The 20486-nt window shown below is 39.0% G+C and overlaps 1 protein-coding gene across 1 annotated transcript; it reads right to left on the reverse strand.

The window, feature by feature from the left end:
- Positions 1–18194: 18194 nt before the first annotated feature.
- LOC147606979 (uncharacterized) lies at positions 18195–19456 on the reverse strand. Its single transcript, XM_086791095.1, has one exon. The coding sequence runs from the start codon at positions 19356–19358 to the stop codon at positions 18459–18461; it is 900 nt and encodes a 299-aa protein (XP_086647221.1). The 5' UTR covers positions 19359–19456; the 3' UTR covers positions 18195–18458.
- Between the last annotated feature and the right edge of the window lie 1030 nt (positions 19457–20486).

The following is a 20486-nucleotide window of genomic DNA, read 5'->3' on the forward strand; positions in this document are numbered from 1 at the left end:
AAGAGGATTTTAAATTGTGATGTTTATTATTACATCATCACAATACCATATGATAGTGAAGTACAAAATCATATTGGATTAGCTCAAACCTTATCCATTCATATGAAGGCTGTCCCTAAAACAGAGTTGACTTTGAGTGTTTCATTGAAGGTCTTCCCAAATGATTCACTTAAAATGCTTTGAACACAATGAATAGCAGTGATTTGCTAAGCTATTGAGCTCAACACCATCCAAAACAAGTGAGTAAATCACTGATATGAGCCTCAACACTCCAGACACTTTGAAAACTGATGAATGACTTGAAGCAGTAGCTACAGTGCATCAATGCTCATGAAATTCAATATGTATAAGCTTCATATCATTGCTAAAGTGCTCACCAAAGGAATTAGTAAACCATGGACCATGTCTCCTGCTGTAGCCGTTTTTTGCAGAAAAAAGGCGCCGATTTGCAGGCGTAATGGCGACGCGATGCTGGCGATTGAACTCTCGAGCAGCTACACGCTGAAAGCGCCGCCTCTTAGCTTTCTTTTGCACCAAAAAGTTTGTGAAATGGTTGAGTATTCAGCCCGCAATCAGCAAAAGACCAGGGTTATGTAGTTGAAGCTTCAATGGAAAGCTTCATTTTGATGAAAATGAAGACCATGGTTTAATGCCTTGAAGATGATGATGATAACTAGGCCTAGGAATGAAATGTTGCTTTGATACCATGTTAGAATACTAAATGTATGAATGAGCTTGATCTCATACTCAATGGATGAGCTATGGTGGATGGAAATGAGCCATATCATAAAGCTAGTAATTAAGCACTAGTTAAGCATGATTAGGGAGACTTAATCACAGCATAATAACAACATGAATGGGGCAATAGAATTCGTATTTTTCTCATTAGGAGGGCCACCATTTTATAGCCAAAGAGTACATGTTTGAATGACATCATTGCTTACATCTCACCAAGAGCATCCAAGGCCATCTCCCCCCACATGGCTCCCTAGAATATAGCCTCCATGGAATCTTCTAAAACTCGCCTACTTCAAGTGGGGTTTGACCCTTACATTCACCTGGATTCTCTTCACATTACATGGTCCTTTTACATTTTATTGAGTGCTTTAACCTTAGACCATGACATTGATCATAAATTCCAACATATTCCAATATTTTTGTTATTTCTTTTTGTGTGTGTGCTATTTTTACATTCTTTTTCTATGCTTTTATTTTTTCAAATTTCATATCTATATTTCTACATCTCCCCCCTTGTCTTTGTTTATCTTCCTGTACTTACAAGTGGGAGCACAATTTTTGTGTAAGTCTTCTTATTCCTCTCATCTTTTTCTTTTCCTTGTTCTTGTTTATGTCCTTCTTCATCCCATCTTATTCTTTCGTTTATGGTGGTGCTTTTCAAGAAAGGGTGAAGGATGGGAGAAGAGGGGAGGAGGGGGTGATGGTTGGTTGGGAAGGGGAGAGACGAGGGCGACATAGTTAGGAAGGGTGGAAGAAGGGGAAGGAGGTGTGGCAACATGGTTGGGGGTTAGAAGAAGGGGAGGAGGTGTGGGGAGTGGGAGAAGGGGGGGGGTACGATGGGAAAGGAAGTAGGTGGGGGAAGGTGGCCAACTACCAAAGTCATGCCTTATTTCCTCGCGGATCCCACCACATGTCCCAAGAAAAGGCCCTTTGACAAGTTAGATGTGAATGAGTACATGTACATTGTGTTGGGAGGACATCATTCTTTGAAAGCAACAAAGAAAGAGCTTAACATCAAGTATTCACATGTCAAATCTTTCAAGACAGGTGTATGTGGGGTTTAATGGTGGATAAATAAGCAAAGCTTGTAGCTTGGGATCATAACATTGATGTAGATACCAGGTTACATATGACATTCTTGCAAAAGATTAGGTATTTCCATAAGGAGTACATCAATCATGTGAAAGCTAAAAATAAGCATGACGACACATTCAAATTGAGATTATATCATCATGTGGGCTTTACTATTCTATCAAAATTCCTTATGATGTGAAAGTTAGAAATAAGCCCGATGATGTATTTAGGTTATGTTACCATGTCAAATTACCTATCAAAAACAAGGAAGGCCAAGTTTAACACAGAAGGATGGCATCAAAGCACATGATAACTTCTTTCATCTTGCTTTTTGTGAAGGGAATGTTGAGATATTGAGCTTAACTAATGCTACAAACACTCATGACCTACCTGGGTGTGGTGATAGCTTCCGCACTTATGTTACTCGCATGGTTGATGAGACTATGGGTGATATGTGGCTTGGTTTACAGGCTACGTGACAACCACTTTGGTGAACTAGAGTTATTGTATAGTTATAGAGCCATCTCATGTAGTTGGGTTCACACTATGGATCTACTATTATATGTTATGGCGTAGGAGAGTACTTTTTCTTAGGATGTTATAGGAGAGTACTTCCCTTATAGGATATACTCCTATAAGGGAAAGGATGTTATAGGAGAGTACTTTCCCTTATAGGATATACTCCTATCTCTTTTAGGAGAGTACTTTCCCTTGTAGGATATACTCCTATCTCTTTATGTAACGGTTGTAGAGAAGAGAAGAGAAGAGAATAGAAGAAAATTCAGCCATCCATCTCTCTTGTGTGTTGTCTACTACTATTGTAGATAAGAAAAGAGAATAGAAGAAAATTCAACCATCCATCCATCTCTCTTGTGTGTTGTCTACTCTTGTAGAGAAGAGACGAAAATAGAAGAAAATTCAGCCATCCATCTTTCTTGTTTGGTGCTATCTACTCTTGTGTGAAGAGTATAGAAGCAAATTCAGCCATCCATCTCTATTGTGTGATATCTACTCTTATGTGTGAAGAGTATAGAAGAAAATTTAGTCATCCATCTCTCTTGTGTGATGTCTACTCTTATGTGTGTGATGTCTACTCTTATGTGTGTGTGTTTTCTTACAAGGAGCTCAAGTTCATCTTCTCTCCCGCATTCTTCTCATGGTATCAGAGCATCGGTTCATATGAAGAGCTCAAGAGGTAAGTAAAGGAAGCAGTACATGGGTAAGGGTAATTTCATCTCTTTTCCCCTAAGATTTTGGAGCAACATCTTTGGGTATCCGTGAGAGCTACATGCAGACAAGGAATTTGTTAACCCATTCCTAGGGTTAACAAGAGCTATTGCCATTATCTAACATCAAGGAGTAAAGGTAGATACACCAAAAGGTAATACATTCAAGTCATGAAGCAATAGTATACAAATCTACAACATGGATATATTATGAGAGTAGTCATTGTAATAGTATTAGGCCTCTTATGAGCTTAAAGTGCCCAACCAGCCCACAGTTTAAGTGAGTGTGAACACTTATGGCTACGTATATAAGTGAATATATCTCATAATACAAGATACTCTCACATTGTGCAATAGAGTCTTGATCTTGCTAATCTCTCTCTCTCTCTCTCTCTCTCTCTCTCTCTAATGCATACTAGGGAGTGTGTGTGAGTGATGTGAGTTGAGAGGAGAGACGAGTACACGTAGTGCAACGCGGCGGTGTGATAACGCTTGCGGGATACATGGTGGAATTGCTTCTCAAGGAGTTGTAGAGCTTGGAGACCTCAAGGGTTACGAGTTCGGCCATTGGAAAGATCCTCACGATAGTTGCGGTAATCTCTTGTTGGATGTGTTTCAAGGGAGGTTAGGGTAATCTCTTGTTGGATGTGTTTCAAGGGAGGTTAGGGTGAGCTATTGTTGAAATTACAGCAATGTGATGAGCTATGGTGGATCAAATACTAGAATCAACATCATTAACAAAGTGATTAGTAAATAATTAAGATATAATTAGTAAAGTGATTAGCAAATAATTAGTGAGCAATTAACAAATAGCTTAATGTAGGCATGGATAATCAAAAACCAACAAATTCTCATTAGGCCAATGTCTCAATTTATAGAGTTTACATCAAAGCATCTAATCCCACTGATTTCTCCTTGATTCACTCCACCTCTTTTCCTTGATTCACTCCACCTCTTTTCCTTGATTCTACCTCCCAAAATATCTCCACACTTCCTAAATCTTCTCATGCTACCCTTTATTCTCTCCTAGTAGATTCTTCTCACCTTTTCACAAGTTCTTTCACATTTACACATTCTCTTTTACGGCCTCTTGCCAAGGGCTTGTTCCTGCACACACCCTAATCACTTGTATATTTCAGCACCTCCTCTCAAGTGAATACTCCTAGCACACCTGGACCCTATACCAAGTTTCCCTCTTACTTGATAGTCCATGACGACCAGTGTCTAGCACACCTCCCCTCAAGTTAACTTAGCACACCTGGACCCTATACCAAGTTTCTCTCTTACTTGATAGTCCGCGACCAGTGCCTCAAGTCCCTAAACTCATAGTCCTTGACACTCTCTCTCTATGTGTCCAAGGCTACTACAAGTGCCCGCGACCTTGACTAAAGTGCTCACACATACATCTATCTACCGCGTGGCCTACATCATCGGTGGCTCAGAGGTGGTTTTACTTTGTTGGGGCAGGTTACAGTAGGTTGTGGGGTGTCTCTCTCTCTCTCTCTCTCTCTCTCTCTCTCAGAGATTTTCACATGGCTCCTCACTCTTTGGAGCCTCACATCTTCTCTTGTCTTTAGTCTTCTTATCGTGGCAGCTTCTCTTCACGCGTCCATGTCTTCCTCTTCTTTCAATCTTCTTGTGGCAGCTTCTCTTCTCGTGTCCATGTCTTCCTTCAATGCTTCCTCTAGATCTTCTTGGTGTGGTTCTTCTTCTTGGAAAGAGATGTTCTTCTTCTTTCATGGCTGGGGCTATGAGCTTATCCGTCAGGTCTTCTTGCTCCATGTGAGCAACATGTTTAACCATTTTGCTGATAGTTCTTTTGGGCTTTTGATGTTTATCTTGTATCATTATGCAATGCAAACCCAAATCTATGCGGGAGGTCTTACCTCTTGCCTTATTCTGGACAAGGGCAGTGTCCGATCCCATTTTTACACTCATGTAATGTGCCCAATACATAATGCATATAGTATTCATTCTTATGCACATTCCCAAATGCAACTCTGGCTATGAATAATCTTGAATTTGAGTGAGATTTACAGGCATTAACCAAGGGTTAAATGCAAAATGATGATTACCACAAATTTATCAGGATAATTTTACCAGAAATTACATTAAATCAAGGGTAACCAATTTATATGGAATGGTTGGAGTATCAAACCAACTCCGAATTGCAATATGATAACATCAATTTCTTCTTCAATTGGACGAATTTCCCTCTCTTTTGCTTAATTTTGCAAAACATAAAGAGAAGAGACTAGAATTAAGAGTGTAATTAATCTCTAATTATATATTAATTTACACATTAATTGATACACATAGCTTAGCAATCCCATGCTCTATCCAATGATGTGCTCACAATGGTGTGTAAATTAGTGGTTAATTAGAGCCCTTTATTAGTCTAAAAGGGGAAAAGATTAGTGGGAGGATTAATCTTTGATTAATTTGTAAACACTTTTTTACATAAACTCATTAAGGCTAATGAGCATTGAATGAGAAGATGCCAATGAGTTGTCAAATTTTCCATTTTGGGGGTCATTTATGAAGGGTGTAAGAGTGTGTCATAAAAGGGTTGACTTTTTTTACTCCCACTTACCTTTTTAGAAAAATGCCCATATCTCCCCAATTCAAAATTTAAAAAATATCCCCCCCAAACAAGGAAACTCGAATTTCCATCTAGAGACCAAAAAAGTTATAAAAAAAATCGGTGTTTCACACCTTAAGGGACTCATGCCTTAAGGCGTCACGCGGTTTCTTTTTATTATAAAGAATTGGCGTTTCACGCCTTGAGTCATTCACACCTTAAGGCCTCACGTGGCAAAAAAAAAAGTTAAAAAATAAAAATAAAAAATTGGCGTCTCACGTCTTAAGCCGTTCATGCCTTAAGACCTTACGTGAAAAAAAATAATCAGTGTTTCACGCCTTAAGCTGTTCATGCCTTAAGGCCTCACGTGGAAAACAAATCAAATTTGATAAAATCCGTGTTCATTTCATGCCTTAAACGGGTTCACGGCGTGAAACAGTCCTCGTTTTGTGAAGTCTATTTCACGACGTGTCCTGCGCCCTACTATTTCACGATGTGAAAGGGGATCCATCCCGACAGGACTCTAGAAAACAACCCTATTTGGAGGCTCCTATCTCTTAAATCATGAATCCGTTGAAGGCACTCTAGTGCTCATCAGAAAACCAGCATCGAGCTCTCCGAAATTGGTCTTGAGAGTTCAAGGGAAAAATCCATCATTTTGGCCTCCAACCAGCAACCTAAGAATTTGACCCAAAAATCGAGGTAAAAAACGATCCTTAAAGCACTAAAAATTATCCAAAATAGCGCAAAAATGATTGCTAGCCATATTTGGGCTACTTTTTAGGTTCTAACGACAAAATCATGAAAATACAAGAACCAGAGGAGTATCACTTTCCCTTTCACAAGAGGAAGACATACTCTCTATAGAAGAGTCATTAGAGGCACATTAGAGGAATTATGCAATTGCATGTAAGGAATTCAATGAATCCCTTATGAAATTAAAGTAGTCTCTCAAATCCTCATTTGGAGGAGTGCTCTTCTCTCATGAGTGATGAAGCCATCATAGCGTAAGCACTTGCACCTTTAACGGCTCAACATGATTTATACAAAGACATAAAGGGCTACATTGAACGGGACTGTATGGATTTGCAAGTTTCCAAACAGACCTCAGTTAGAATTGTGAGAGAACCGAGTGTACCATTGTACACATTGGATACTATTGAAAAAGCTGAGAGCCAAAAAGAAGATGAGAGTGAATGGGAATATAAAACCGAAATGGGATCTGAAGCTGAAACAAAAACTGAAACATCCATGGTTCGTCTTGAAGATTATATCATGATATGGTTAGATTTCCCTGCGGGCAATGATGTTAAGAGCAAACGCGTGATTAGCCCTCGAACTAGTCATAACATCCTGACAATTGACACTTGGGTGTCATTGGGGCAACCTAAACTCGTCCATAAAGACAATGGCCTTGCAAGAGGAGCCAATGGACAAAACATTGAAGTTCTAGGTTACTTTAGTTATGCTACCAAACAATCGGTGGAGATGTGGAATTTAGATTCCATGTTACCCCAGATCCCCTCGAGTATGATGTCATCCTTGGTGGAGCTTGGATACGTGACTCGTTGTATTCACTTGATGAATCCATGCAAATAGTCAGGCGTTGTGCAATTACTCTTATTACGAGAGGAAGAGACCTTGGAGGAGCTGGAACTTCCAACATATCTTACTGAAAATATCCTAGGAATTATTGTTGGATTGAAACTTTCCAATAAAATCACCACAATTCAAGCACAACTTTATTCAACACGAAAGCAGAATCTCATGACCCTCGAGTTATGGGATTTGTTAGGTAAACCAACACTCACGGCTCATCCTGAAAGAATTCCATTTACACAAGACTTGAACATACAATGTATATTGAAACTAACTCCCTTACTTGCAAGTTTTTTGTAGTTGAGTATGTGTTAGAAGCAGATTTGATCTTGGGGCATAAATGGACTATTGCTACGCAAGCACCACTATGCTTTGCTATAGCGATAGGGTCATCATGATGGTCAGTGTGACACAGAGTTGACAATACCATACTGCACGGAAGAGGATCCAACCCTAATGGATTTCTATGATGCTGAACGTAAAAAGTTACAAGCCTCTTCCACAGAAGCCCCTCTACACAATGACCTACCATCTGCATTAATCACCAACTTGGACAAAGCATCTACCCCTTCCACTCCATCCTCACCAACAACAAAGTCTAATGCCAAAACCATGCAACCAACTGCTATTCCTAAAGAAGATCCCCAAGCAAAACCATCTTTCTTAAAGAAGGAACTGAAGGGAAAAGCCCCAGAGCAAACACCTCTTCATCAACCAACCTCGCCACCAAAAGAGGGGACTGCATACTCAAAACAGGGGGCTGCATACTCAAAAGCCTCCACATCAGTAACCACCACTCTGCAAGAGACTCAAACCTCATCGTCAACAATGCCCATGAGTCTCAAACTTGCAGCCTCAGCACCAACCAATGTGAAGGAGGGCCCAAAACCTTCCACTTCCACCAAAAAGAAAAATTCACCAAGATAACACAAATCAAGGTATCTTAATGGTATTAAAATATGGGTGGAGAAGCAGCTACTTGTAGCTCAAGGCTACTACGAAGGTGCCAATCAAATTTGGGTGCCTCAACAGTCAAAGTCTCTTCCCAATGCAGCACTCAGAGGCCAAAGAAAAATAAAACTACTCCACAACACCGTAAACAAAAGCCTATGCGAGTTCCTCAACAAACTCCAACAACTCAACAAGTGTGGGTACCAAAACAATTACTATGAGCACAAGGGTACTACAAAGGAAACACCAAAGCTTGGGTTCCCAAGCACATCAAAAGGTTCCCTAAGCTTGTACAAAGAAAGAAGCCTTAGCACTAAAAGCGTCAACCACCAATTTATAATGTTCATCAAAGATTGGTGCATGCGCACATGCTTCAAACAGCAAACAAGGATACTATGATGGTAATCCCATCATATGGTTGCCAAAATTAAACAAAGTGAAGACAGCCTCGCCTATCGACTTTAACCCCAACAGTTTCACCTAAAGTTCAACAAGAATGGAGGCCCAAGCAACACCAAGCAAGTTACTCAACCCCTCTCATGCACCTACACAAGAGCATGTGTGTTCAAGCAACCCTAATGGTAACCAACCAGTAGTCTTACCTACCACCTCGACAACATTTGAGCCAAAAATTCAAGAACCACTACCCACGTTAGCAATAGAGGCTTATGAGCACATCAAAGACAAACTCACAATGCTCTTTTCACTCCTTTGGATGTGAAGCATAAAGCAGAAGCTCCACAACAATAGAGGCTTATGAGCACATCAAAGACAAACTCACAATGCTCTTTTCACTCCTCTGGATGTGAAGCATAAAGCAGAAGCTCCACAACAAACATAAGTACCTATACTCTCAAAATGGAGAGTAAACACAAGAACCTGTTACTCGTAAGGTGGTTTTAAAAAAAAGGAAAAAAAAAGAAAAAAAAGAAAAAAAACACAAGGGAGTCACATATATGGCCTTTAATATCACAACCAACTCCCAAGGATCTTCAATAGCCATTACATTTTTGTTAAGCTTATAGCTTACTATTCTTTTGGCTAAGTTACTGTAGCAGTTACTCCATAAGTACGTATCCATACTCATGCACTGGAGGACATTTGCACCAAGGCCTCATCATCATCGACAACTTTCCAGATATATCTTTGGATGGGGGGGACATGGTGGGCGAAAGCCTAGTTAATGGTACAACCCATCGCCTGGAACTTCCCTTCAAATTGCAAACCTCTCCAAAAACAAGTCTTCACAATGCATGGGTCTCAAATCCTTAGTGAAGAAATCTTAGCCTCGCAAGTCGACGTAATACTTTCATGCCTCACTAATAACTGGCCACATCAACAAGTAGCAGCTCCATAAGAGTCTATGTGACTCAATTCTTGTACTTCATGTATATCTGCTTTATTAGAGCACTTACATATACATAAAAGCAAAAATAGCACATGGGAAGAAGCATGCAGGAACGAGTCCTACTTAACAACATTTGACAAGAATCCTGCCTCAAAAAGGAACTTCATTGAAGGCATATTCAAACAATAAATGTTGCTTCAATGAATCAAATGTTACTTCAATGAATCAAATGAGAAACTGAGAAACACAATCTCGTTCTGATGATTATGTCTACATTCCTCCGGATCCTTCCTTCTCTTCTCCCCCATTATTAACATATCTTAGCTTCCCCACTAACATAAATCATATGTAACCTTGCTTATGATTGCCAAAAGAAAAAAGAAAAAAAAGCATGCTCACTAAAATATAAAAATGCAATCATTCGCAAAAAATCCCACCCTCCCACCCCATTAGGAATTCCCAATAAACTACTAACCTTTTCATTTACTAACTAGCCTTTCTTATTCCTTCTAGAGGAACAATAACCATTGAATATCACTCAACATTCAAAGCCATCTACTATAAGCTTGTCGATTGTCCCCACACAAAGGTCTTCAACGACGCGATCACGAGGACATGATCGACATCAAGAAGGGGAGAATGTTAACCCATTCCTAGGGTTAACAAGAGCTACCGCCAGTATCTTACATCAAGGAGTCAAGGTAGATACACCAAAAGGTCATACATTCAAGATATGAAGCAATGGTGTACAAATCTACAACTTGGATGGGTGCCCATAATGGTCCGATGGAATACTTCAGCTTCAAGAACATGTGGTAGCAAGTTAGGATGAAGTCCCAAGTGATGTACTTCATGGATATATTATGAGAGTAGACATTGTAATAGCATTAGGCCTCTTATGAGCCTAAAGTTTTCGACCGGCCACAGTTTAAGTGAGTGTGAACACTTATGGCCATGTATATAAGTGAATATCTCTCATAATACAAGAATACTCTCCCATTGTGCAATAGAGTCTTGCTCTTGCTAATCTCTCTCTCTAATGTATACTAATGAGTGTGTGTGAGTGATGTAAGGTGAGAGAAGGGATGAGTACACTCTCATAATACAAGAATACTCTCCCATTGTGCAATAGAGTCTTGCTCTTGCTAATCTCTCTCTCTAATGTATACTAATGAGTGATGTAAGGTGAGAGAAGGGATGAGTACACGTAGTGCAATGCGGCGGTGTGACAACGCTCGTGGAGACGCGGTGGAATTGCTTCTCAAGGAGTTGTAGATCTTGGAGACCTCAAGGGTTACGAGTTCGGCTATTGGAAAGATCCTCATGAGATGATAGTTGTGGTTCACTAGGTAATCTCTTATTGGATGTGTTTCAAGGGGGCTAGGGTGAGCCACAGAAGTCATTGTCTCAGATTGAGGCATCCTACTAGGTGAAGGAAGAAGACCCTGTTGTGTTGCAGTAACTATGTTGGCTGTAATTTTGCACGTTTCAATATGATTCGGGTACTTTTTAGGCCCTATTTTGGCTCTACAAGTTTTTGCAAGACACTTTATAAACGTGTCGATTGAGATTGTGTATGACCAATTTTTTGTTGGAGAAAAATTGTAGCAAAAATTTGGTTGTAGATAATCTGTGCAAAGAATTTGGGATTTGTAGGTTGTTGGTGGATGTATGTTTGTATGAGTGTTGTTTCATATACAATTGTAGTAAGGTGTATTGTATCACTATGTTGAAGATTTCAAAGTTTATTGTTGTAAGTACATAAGTATTTGTAAGCACTATTTAGCAAGTTACTGCAGGTAATCATGTTTGACAGTCTATCCCAGACTGTGAGTGAGAAGCTAGACAAGAATAACTTCCAAGCATGGAAGTTCAAGATGACTGATTTCCTTATGAAAAAAAGATATTGGGAGTTCTTCACATGTGATGAAGAGCCAGAGATTGTTGAAGTTTCAATTTTCTTATGGAAAAATGTTATTAGGAGTTCTTCATAGGTGATGAAAAAAAGCAAGAGATTGCTACAGAAAGTCCCACCCCACAGTAGGTGCATGCATAAAGCATAGCATGAAAAAGCTAGAAGGTGTTGTATTAGTTGTTTGTTAGTGTTATAGGCTCCATAATTATGTATATACAAAATGCAAAAACACTTAAGGAGGCTTGGAACACCTTGGTGAAGATGTAAAATACAAACACTCAAGCTCAAAAGATGTAGCTAAAGCAGATAATGCATAATGTGACCAAAGGGAAGCTGAGTATAAATGATTACTTGATGAAGGTTAAAAGGCTTTCAGATGCCCTTGCTTCTTTTGGAGCACCAGTAGATGATGATAATGTAGTGTATGTGACCTTGAATGGCCTTAGCAAGGAATACATCTAGTTTTAAACCTCTGTTAGAGTTCAACATACCTTTCCTGATTTTCAAGAACTAATTGCTCTCCTCATCTGTGAGAAGATGAATATTGGGGGAGGTTCATCCTCTATAAATTCACATAACCAGACCTTCTACTTAGATACAAGTAGAGTTAAAGGTAGATCACCATCTAGAGGCCGAGGTGCGTGCCATTTTGGAAACATAAATCATGGGTAACATGAATCTAATGTACAAACATATGGAAGAGACCAAATAGGCTAAGGTGGTTGGCAAAGAAATCAAAACGTAAATGACATCGGAGTGCTATTATTGTGGCCAAATAGGACACATTGCAAAGGACTACTTTAAAAAATATAATGATATCAAAAGTAGAAAGTTGCAACAAGGCAACTATGCATCATCAAGTAGACAGGGTGATGACAAAAGTGAGTAGCTATTTGTGATACAGCACATGCTCAACTCCACTATAGGATATGTATTATGGTGTGGTTTAGAGATATACATGAAAATGAAAAAACTAAGGTATGTGGAACTGGTGATGATATTGCACATCCTATTGCGCATGTTGATAAAATGTCATTGTCTATGCAGGGTGGCAAAATGTAGTACCTAGAAAAGGCACTTCATGTTCCTAATATTATGAAAAACCTTAAATTTCTGTTGGACAGATGGTTGAGAATGGTCTACAAGTGACATTCAATCCTCACTGGGGTGTTTTTTTGGAACACTTCAAAAATCAATGCCTCTTGGTTGTAAAGGGTAAAAAAATGGCACGATGTTTACCCCACAAGGCCTTGTGTGTACACCCACTAAAGGCCTTGGCTAATAATACAAACTAGCTAGGTATACAAAGTTCATAGCTGATCATGCATCACCCATGCCGCCAAGGATGTAACATGGGGATGGGAAGTGTAGGATTCATTAGATATTTAAAATCCCCTTCTTGTGAAGTGAATTTTAAACATGCCACAAGGATGTAACATGGTGATGGGGAGTGTAGGGTTCATTTGATATTTCAAATCCCCTTCTTGTGAATTTTGAACACTCAAGAAGATAATATATACAAATGCATGTTAACATTTTATTCAAAATGATCCTACTATGTGATACATTTTTTAAGTTTGTTTAATTTCAAATCTCTTACTTGTAAATTTTGAGCATAGAAAATGACCGCTTTTACTCTAGAAACTTATATATTTTTTCAAGAAGATACCCCCCTCCCACCGCCCCCCACCTTTTCGTGATCTCAAGTTTCTTAAGCTTTAAGATTTGTTGTTTCAATAGAGTAATGTTTTGAGTTGTGATCTACATATGATTCTTGTTTTAGTAGGTTAAGTAACACATATAGATTATCATAGTAATAGTGGTTTTTCTTTTTGTGGAGCGATGATGAAACATTGTAATCAAAACGTGTATGATTATTTTCTTTCATGTGCATATGTGTTCTTCCCTACATACTAAGCAATTTAATCAAACACAAATATGCTTGTTAATGTGTGTGCCTCTGCATTGCTCCACTATGATGATCCATGACTTAAGTCCTACATCCCCCCCCTCCCTCCCTACTTAATCATAATCTCTTTTTATGCACTATCACATATGACCATCTCTCTCTCTCTCTCTCTCTCTCTCTCTCTCTCTCTCTCTCTCTCTCTCTAGGGATCACATTAAGCCTTCATTTGCTTCATATAAGAGAAGTCTCTTTTCAAGTTAAAGAAGCAAAGCATCTTTGACTCGATGCAACACTAAAATCATATGAGTGTTTTTTTGATTGATATGCAAATTGTGTGTAAAATATTGAGAGGCCAATGGCTTGTGGTCTCCACCTATATGTTAAGTTGAACTCATACTGCTTAACTTCCATTTCATCCTCTCTCTCTCTCTCTCTCTCTCTCTCTCTAACTTTGTTTGCTTTGAGTTCCAAGTCTTGATCATGTGTAATTGTGAACATAGCGTATGACGGCGGCTGTCACATATGAGGGTAGTGATGCATGATGGGTGAGGGTGAAGTGACAATGGTGGTAAACATCAAATGGGTGGCAAGACCATGGAAATAGAGAGAGTTTGGCCTTCTAGAACCAAGGCATGCTGTGGAAGGATAACGCGTTCAAAATGTCCATTTTTACTTATCGGCGGTGTGGGGTCCACGCGGCAAACACGGTGTCTTTCACCAGACGTGCTGAGCTCCAAAAGGGTCAATGTTGCCACGTGTCACACGAGGCAAGGACAGTTGTCGACCCAAATTGCCTCTACAGCCGACAGCGGCCTAATCCGTACTACCGTGGGGCCCGCTTTATCAAACACGTCAGCAAGGGGTGGCGCACACGTGTAAAGGCGTCCTGTTTATCAAACACGTCAGCAAGGGGTGGCGCACACGTGTAAAGGGCGCCCTGTTTGTCAAACACGTCAGCAAACTGGCGCTGTCTTGTGAAACGCACGTTAACTTTTAAAGGTTGAGCGGTTCAGCCTTTTTTTAAAAAAAAATTAGTACCCTTGTCTCCATAAAGTTGTGCAATGTTCAAACTTGCCCTATGTGCTCTCACCAAACCCCTTCCTTGAGGCTGACTTTGACAAATGACTTTGACATATGAGGACCACAAAGGCTACCTCCAGTCCTTTTAGAATTCCAAGGATCCTCCATCGACTCGCTTACTAAGTCAACATACTAAATCTATTTGCAAAGTGGATCGTTCAGTGGAGTTTGAACACATCATTCCGTGGAAAATCAATACAAAGAGAGATCTTCTTATATTTTAAACCCATATGAAGCTTGGCTAGAAGAGCAAGAAAAAATATATATTAGAAATCATTTCCAAAAAGTTGAACTTTATCTTGACCCTTCCAAATATAATATAGACCCTTGGACCATCCTCCAAACTTGAGGCATGTAGAAGCCTTTAAGCCAAAAGCATAAAGCAAGGCAAGGGCATCCAACTTGTTTCACATAGCTTTATATGATTTTGCTAATGCACTCCAAGTAGCCATATATTTATGTTATGTGTTTTGAATAAAGTTGCCCTTCATGTACATTAAAACATAACCATAGCATTCCATAAAATCACATGCATGTTACTTATGAATATTGGTTACACTGCTTTCTCAAAAGTTCATATGTATGTTGCATAGGTGAAATGTACACAATCATTATGTCACATATTATTTACACTTTGTGCATGTGTATATGATAAGCTTTCTTAAGAAGTGTTTTAGAATGAGTTCTTTCACTTGAATCCATACATGGTCTTATGAACAAGGACAAATTTAATTGAGAGTGTCATTGATCGCGTTATGTGTCTTTAAAGGTGCAATCTATGTCCTTCTCAAATCAAGTTTGTAATTATTTTTGTAAATTTTCCCAAAGTCTACGTAGCACTAAACGCAAAATCTAGTTATGGTGCCAATATCCAAAGCTTATTAATTACTTTTTAATCCACTCACAAATAGATACGTAAATAATGTCCTCTAAATATATAAATCAACTCTAATAAGTATGTGATTGAATTACTATATAAAGAATCAAAGATAGGTCTTTATTACACTATTCATTTGAACGAGATTTGAACATAGTGATCTACAAGTCTATGACTTGGGCTTATGTTCCATCATACACAAAAGTGCCAACGACATAAAAGCAAGTTGGGAAGAGAGAGAGAAAGAGAGAGAGATGATTGACATATTTTTCTTAGCATTTATATGATCTGGCTCTCACATTACAATGCAAGTATTTGTGCACACTAGATTGATGACATCATGTTGACTTTTTCAATGAAACGGTGGGAAATATTGTGTTTTGATAACCATCTTGTGTGCATTTTGCCACATGCACAATGTACTTACTTCAAGTAAATGTAAACATATCAACGAACATACAATGTGCATTCTATAAGGATTTACTATTTATGTATAGAGTCATGGATGCATTGATGGACACACCTCCTTTAATTTCATGGATAAGCTTTCTTCTTGTAAAACACATTCAAATCTATTGAGTGGTAAAAGCATCTAGGACCTTGATCAACATATAATGAGCTCAGTCTCTCCAAGATCTAGAATTAGACCACATCTAACTTCCTTTTAGATTAAAAACTCTTTGCAAATAATCCTTCCAACGATTGTCTCATCATTATAGAAAAGTTTTTGAGACCGTAACTCTCAAATATTGGTCCATGCTGTACTTTTTTACCCCATAAGCTTTTCTAGAGTGCCTATTATGATAATATTGCATGATTGAACACCCCTTGTCTCTTTTATTATATCAATGTTGGCCCTTCTCTTGATTTAACCTCGTTACCTAAGAAACTATGATAGGTCACAAAAAGAGGGTAGGTAGATAGATTAGAATTGATGAAAAGTCCCTTTCCTAGCCACCATTGTAGACTTTGACCGTTGATATTATGATGGATTTGAATAAAGAACACCTTTGGAAACATCAACGATCCCCTTCTTTCCTTGTGCTTGATTGTGGGCTATGAATTATGGTTGCTTGAACAAAATGTGTGTACATATGTGTGTGTGTGTGTGTGTGTGAGAGAGAGAGAGAGAGAGAGAGAGAGAGAGAGAGAGAGAGAGAGAGAGAGAGATTTCCCTATTCTCCCTTCCTTCTTAAATGTTATGCATTGTAGATGTACACAATGGAGATGAGGAAACAATGTGCAAAGTGCACAAGGGAATGCCACCCAAAATTTAGCAATATCTTACATTTTTAATTTGGGATAACAAATAAAACCTTATGAAGTCAATATTAAAAATGGCATATTCCACATAAGTTGATTGACATTGATTTTCATTTCATTGCCCTATTGAGGAAAAAATATCATGATTTCAAATTTAGAAATGACTTCAACCATTTGTTTCCATACATTTTTTTAATCCATAGAAAAATCCTATGGAGTCAAATTTTATGATGACCATATTTACTTTATTGTAAAAATCAAATCTCATTATAAAAAATATAATAGCCATCCTTGTGGATTTTTGTAGCGCAAACAACACCAACATCAATAGGCACTTGTTTTCTCTTTGAGAGCTCCTTGGGTGGCCTAGCCCTTCCTTTGAATAACCTATAGTGAGTGTTATCTATAACACAACATCGTAATCAAGATTGTGTAATTTTCAAATAGATGAAGAGATTCTTATGAGTCATAGTCCTACACAAAAAATCTTATAGATTTCAAATTTGAAGAACTATGATGGGAATTACTATTTTAATCTTAATTTGTTAAAGCAAATACATAGCAATTTTGAAGGATTTTAGATTTATCAAAAATTACCAAAGATCCTATAGATTTGAAATTTGAAGAACTATGATAGGAATTAGTATTTTAATCTTAATTTGTTAAAGCAAATATATAAGCAATTTTGAAGGATTTTGGATTTATCAAAAATTACCAAAGATCCTATAGATTTGAAATTTGAAGAACTATGATGAGAATTACTATTTTATTCTTAATTTGCCAAAGCAAATACATTCGTAATTTTGAAGGATTTTAGATTTACCAAAAATCACCCAAAAAAAAGCACAACAAATAAATAAGTGTAAATAGAGTGTCGATCTTCCATGACCTTGCATTAAAGAAATCACGATTCATTTAGGGTTGTTTGCGACCATTCTCTTAAAGCTTGCTTGATTGGCTATGGGCTACGTTATGCCTATTGTACTGCGGAAGATTGAGAGCATTAAGAATGCTATGGGTGATATAAAAGGGTTTTAATTTTTTTGCGGTTTAGTACAACGTTTCAAAATAGGGGAGGATGTTTAAAAAAAACCTACAAACCTTAGATTAATTAAGGTTACTCCGTGTTGTTAGTTAATGAATTTCAATTATTGGTCGATGTCTGCCCCTATTCGAGGAATACTCTCTAGGTCACATTAGATGGCATTAAGTAATATGACCTTAGAAAGCTAAGGTCCCCTAAAAATGCATTTAAGGTTTTAAACCTAAGGGTAGCAGCATCCTTGCTAGCCCACGTCTCCTAGCGTGCCTCTTGTATCTCCCCCATTGTAGCCCATTTGCATGTGTTGGGTTCCCTCGCCTCGTAGAAACTCTCGCCACCCAGGGTGTGTGGAGATATACATATATATATTTGTGTGTGTATATATACTAGTTTTGGGAACCCGTGATTCGCACGTCTTTTGAGGACCGTTCCAAAATCAAATGCTACCCAAACCTCCTCAAACCTCTTCCTCCCCTTCCCGAACCTCCAAATTCTTGTCACGTGGAAGCTTTATGAAACTCTTCCTTAAGATAATATATAGAGATAGAGATAGAAATATATATATATATATATAGAGAGAGAGAGATATTGTAATGCTGAACGCTTATTTACTAACGAAAGTGGTAGATTACATTGAGACATTTAGACCTCAAATTTTCCAAAACCGTGCATCTTTCTTTTGCTACTAATTAATTCTGGGAAGGCAGGATCAGCACATATTCTTATTAAAGGTGTATATGAAAACCTCAAAGGTCCATTAAAGGAAGGCGAACCCACTCTTTCACAAGGTAATCTCTGTCAGAGTAACAAGTCGGAAAAGAGCGGATCAGGGCGATGGGAGCCAACTCAGGAGCACTAAGCAGTGTAAGCGAGCTCCATTTTGGGTGCAGACGTGTGGATGGCATCGGAGGAGATCCAAGCGTCCACGTTATTGTGAAGTGGCATCCTGCTTGGGTAGAAGTCATCTAGACTGTCGTTGCCCATGAGCAAGCTCTCCAGTTCAGCGACATGCCGGGTGCTGTGCAGGTGCTCCATGTTGAGCATCTGATTAGGAAACGCCTCCACTCTCTCACCATGCATAATGTCAATGCCCTTTGAGGCATCATACTGGCTCGCAAACGAAGGCTCCATATCTAGACGCCCTCCTGCACCCGCACTGCTGCTGGGATTGTAGAAGGCCGTGTTGACACAGCCGCCTCCCCCACCCATAGGTCCTTGTGGGCTCTGCAAGAACTGCAAAAACGAAAAATCACCCCCGTTTCTGATCCCATCATGCATTCCAGTGTTCTGAGCACCCCCGTTTAGTAAGAAATTATACGCACAGCTTGTGTCACGCGTGCTCACGCTGTGTGCTGCATCATCATTTTGAGAGCCCATCGGCTTGATTCCTGCAGAAGGGTTGTTCCCCCATGCCTGTGGGAACCCACTGCCTTCCATAGAAGGGGATGTGGGTATGCCTGTGAACTTCTGCACCATGTCCCGAAAAGTGGATCTGTCTGCAGACAGAACTCTAATGGGAGGCTTCGTGGCAGACCTGGATCTCCGCTTGCTTACCTTTGTAGCAGAACCACTTCTTGATGCCTGTGATGACAAGGGTTGTGGGCTTAAGGAGGCACTCTTTGAGCCGACAACGGCTGTGAGGTTGTCAAGCTCTTCTCGAAGAAGGCCGGGCAAAGGGTTGTTGAAGGTCGTGACAGGCCAAGGGGAGAGCATGGAGGAGGGCGTGTGGTGGTCAGAAGGAGGGGATGAGGCCATGAGAGAGAGAGAGAGAGAGATCAGAGAGCTTTCTAAGGTAGCTTGAGAAGTTCAAACTCGCACGCAGCAAAGAAAGGCAACAACACGCAAAGCCACCCGTTTGTGAAACCCTGCCGCGTTTCGGTGCCCTTTATACAGCGGCCAGCCCTCCCTATTCAACAAAAACTTTTCATGCCCAACGACATTGCACATGTGCGTGAAACCTATTCAGAGTCGGTTGACCGTTTTACCGACTTTTAAAAAAAAATCAACAAACTTGAGAGGATAAGGAAATTTTCCTCTTTAATTAGAATTAGTTTTGATCAAAGAAAAGTTTGAAAAAAAAAACACTTTACACTTTTTCAAATTAACGATTTTCTCTATAAATCATGGGTAACAATAATTTTCCTCTTTAATTAGAATTAGTTTTGATCAAAGAAAAGTTTGAAAAAAAAACACTTTACACTTTTTCAAATTAACGATTTTCTCTATAAATCATGGGTAACAATAATTTTATGTCAAGAAAACATGCTTCCCCAGCCAATTGAAATACAGGCTGATTCATTTTCCATCAAAAAACTACACATCAACTGGTGATTAATATTGCCAAGATCTCAACCATTAATTTCAAGGTTTAAATCAGTTTTTTCCATCTCAAGCATGAAAAACACAATAATGGTGTTTTTCTAGCACTAGTTCCCATCCCATGGGCCATAGCTATACAAACCTAGTCCTTTCATGTGGTGTGAACTTACATGATGATTTTATTTTTAGGTGTTTGGCTCCTCTACGTAGCCTCATAGTGAAAGTAAAGGTTGGTAAGGCTCACTTCACCACACACATCCAATGAATAACTTAGATTGCACCCAGAAAAAAATCCCACTAAGATCATTCTCACAATGTTCATTGTACACTAGTGTTGAGAGCGCACCATTTGTGCCAAGTCTTAGACAACATACACAATGCAATGAAGGGATCTAGGGATAGAGATGAAGGATGCACTCATGAAGGGAGTACCACCATAGATCCACTCATCATAGGGAGTAGCACCAAGACATGGAAAGACTACCATAAATTAGCCACAAAAGCATGAGCTCCAAAAAAGAACATAATAGTCATAAAATGGTCAAAAGGTATCATAAAAGGACA

This window comes from Cibotium barometz, chromosome 56, assembly GCF_041138505.1.
Source record: "Cibotium barometz isolate CiBa-2024 chromosome 56, ASM4113850v1, whole genome shotgun sequence".
Lineage (NCBI taxonomy): Eukaryota > Viridiplantae > Streptophyta > Polypodiopsida > Cyatheales > Cibotiaceae > Cibotium > Cibotium barometz.